We start from the raw sequence: 1,921 nt of genomic DNA, 5'->3' as shown, positions 1-1,921 counted from the left end.
TATAGGAAATGATCAGTATGATGAATGAGCCAACAGAGATGAAACCACTGTTGGCTGTGACCATGAACTCTAGTTGGTAGGTGTTTATGCAGGCAAGTTTGATTAACCGAGGAAGGTCACAGTAAAAGCTATCCAACACATTAGGACCACAGAAGGGCAAGTTTACCACAAAAGCCAGCTGAACCATGGAGTGAATGAGGCCAGTCATCCAGGCAGCCACTAAAATGAAGATGCACATCCTTGGGCTCATGATGCTCAGGTAATGGAGAGGCTTGCATATGGCAACGTATCTGTCAAAGGCCATGGCTATGAGTAGCACCATCTCCACACCACCAATGACATGGATGAAGAAGATTTGAGTGATGCAGCCACTAAAAGAGATGACTTTATGCTTTCTCAAAAGGTCATAAATCATCTTGGGAGAAGTGACAGAAGAAACTCCCAGGTCAATGAAGGAGAGGTTGGCCAACAGAAAGTACATGGGGGAGTGTAAGTGAGGGTCAGAAGTCACAGTGAGCATAATGAGGGAGTTTCCCATCATGCTTGCCACATAAAGCGTGGACGAGAACACAAAGAGAAGAAGTTGGATCTCCCAGGAATCGGTGAGTCCCAGGAACACAAACTCTGACACCGCAGAGTGATTCATTCCATCCATTGGCTTTGTCAACATTTCTACCTGATAATGTAAATTATGATAATTACATAATAAATTAAGAAGGACATCAAAGGAAAACTTTTCTTTACCTTAGCATTAAAATAGACCTGATGACTATATGTACAGCCAGAAGGAAGATAAAGTAATCAAGAGGATTGTTTTATGTAAATGTCCAACCAATGGACTGTATATGTGAAACTAATAATAAAATAAATTAAAATTAAAAAAATAAAGAACAGAACTGATCTGCTCCGGTTCTCTGAAATATGATCACAGAGAAACTGGTGACTTTCATATGGAGTTGTTTTCTACCACAAAGTTATCTCTTTATTTAATACCCTTTGTTTCTCCCAGAGTTGATCCCATGATAGTACTCGTGAGATACAAGATGGTCGATATGTGTAACAGAAATTCAACCTCAAATCTTTTGATTTTTGCTTCAAAACTAGTATCTTGTTTTAGTCAGAACTAACACTATTACAATCTCTTGCAAGCCTATAAAACTTCATCTGACAGACAGGCCCTTATCTTCTTCCTTCCCATTCCCCGACTTTGAGAACATATTCATATCCAATAATACTTAAGTGTTTACCACATCGATGAAGTCTGGCCTTATTATTACTAGTATTTATTATTAATAGTATAACTACCAGGTATTTTCTGAATTTAATAGTCTTGTACTTCCTCCCAGGGTAGACACTACGATATAACGCTTGAGACACAAGATTGGTCAACATGCGTAATAAGAATTTAACCCCAATTCTTTTGATTTATGGTTCAAGTCTAATATAGTCTGGAACCAGTCTCACAAACCTTTTACCCCTGCTCCACTATCCCATCCATTTCCAAGACCACACACCTTATTCTGTCAAACAGATACTTCTTCCTGACTCCCTACTTCTGGAATATATTTATCTTCAAGATTGTTTAAATTTTAACCTTGTTAAGTGAGATTTTGCTTTATGACCAGGATTTATTTTACTATCTCTTGTGTTTCAGTTAACTGAATACAGTTGAAAGTCACCAACTAGACTGTAAGCGTCTCGAAGAAAAGGATTATGACTTATTCCTATCTAGATTCCCTGAAGCAATGAAAAAGTGGCCCACACAAAGCCATGAATTGTCTGTTGCCAGTTTGCATCATGTTAGGTGCAGGAATTGAGAGTGTTTATAAACTTCTCTAGAAATTTACATCACAACAAAATTCATGTATATAATTTTCTATTTACTAAAGTTTCACCCTAGAAGGATTGGAGAAAAACAACT

At 37.7% G+C, this 1,921-nt stretch overlaps 1 protein-coding gene across 1 annotated transcript; it reads right to left on the bottom strand.

Annotated features, from left to right (window-relative positions):
• Positions 1-7: 7 nt before the first annotated feature.
• On the bottom strand, positions 8-655 carry LOC105307930 (olfactory receptor 4F3/4F16/4F29-like; the record flags this gene model as incomplete). Its single annotated transcript, XM_011383613.1, has 1 exon — positions 8-655. A coding segment is annotated over exon 1 (648 nt), but the record flags the coding sequence as incomplete, so codon positions are not given.
• Between the last annotated feature and the right edge of the window lie 1,266 nt (positions 656-1,921).

This window comes from Pteropus vampyrus, unplaced genomic scaffold (genome assembly GCF_000151845.1).
Source record: "Pteropus vampyrus isolate Shadow unplaced genomic scaffold, Pvam_2.0 Scaffold533, whole genome shotgun sequence".
Lineage (NCBI taxonomy): Eukaryota > Metazoa > Chordata > Mammalia > Chiroptera > Pteropodidae > Pteropus > Pteropus vampyrus.
This window is presented reverse-complemented; position numbering and strand designations above follow the sequence as displayed.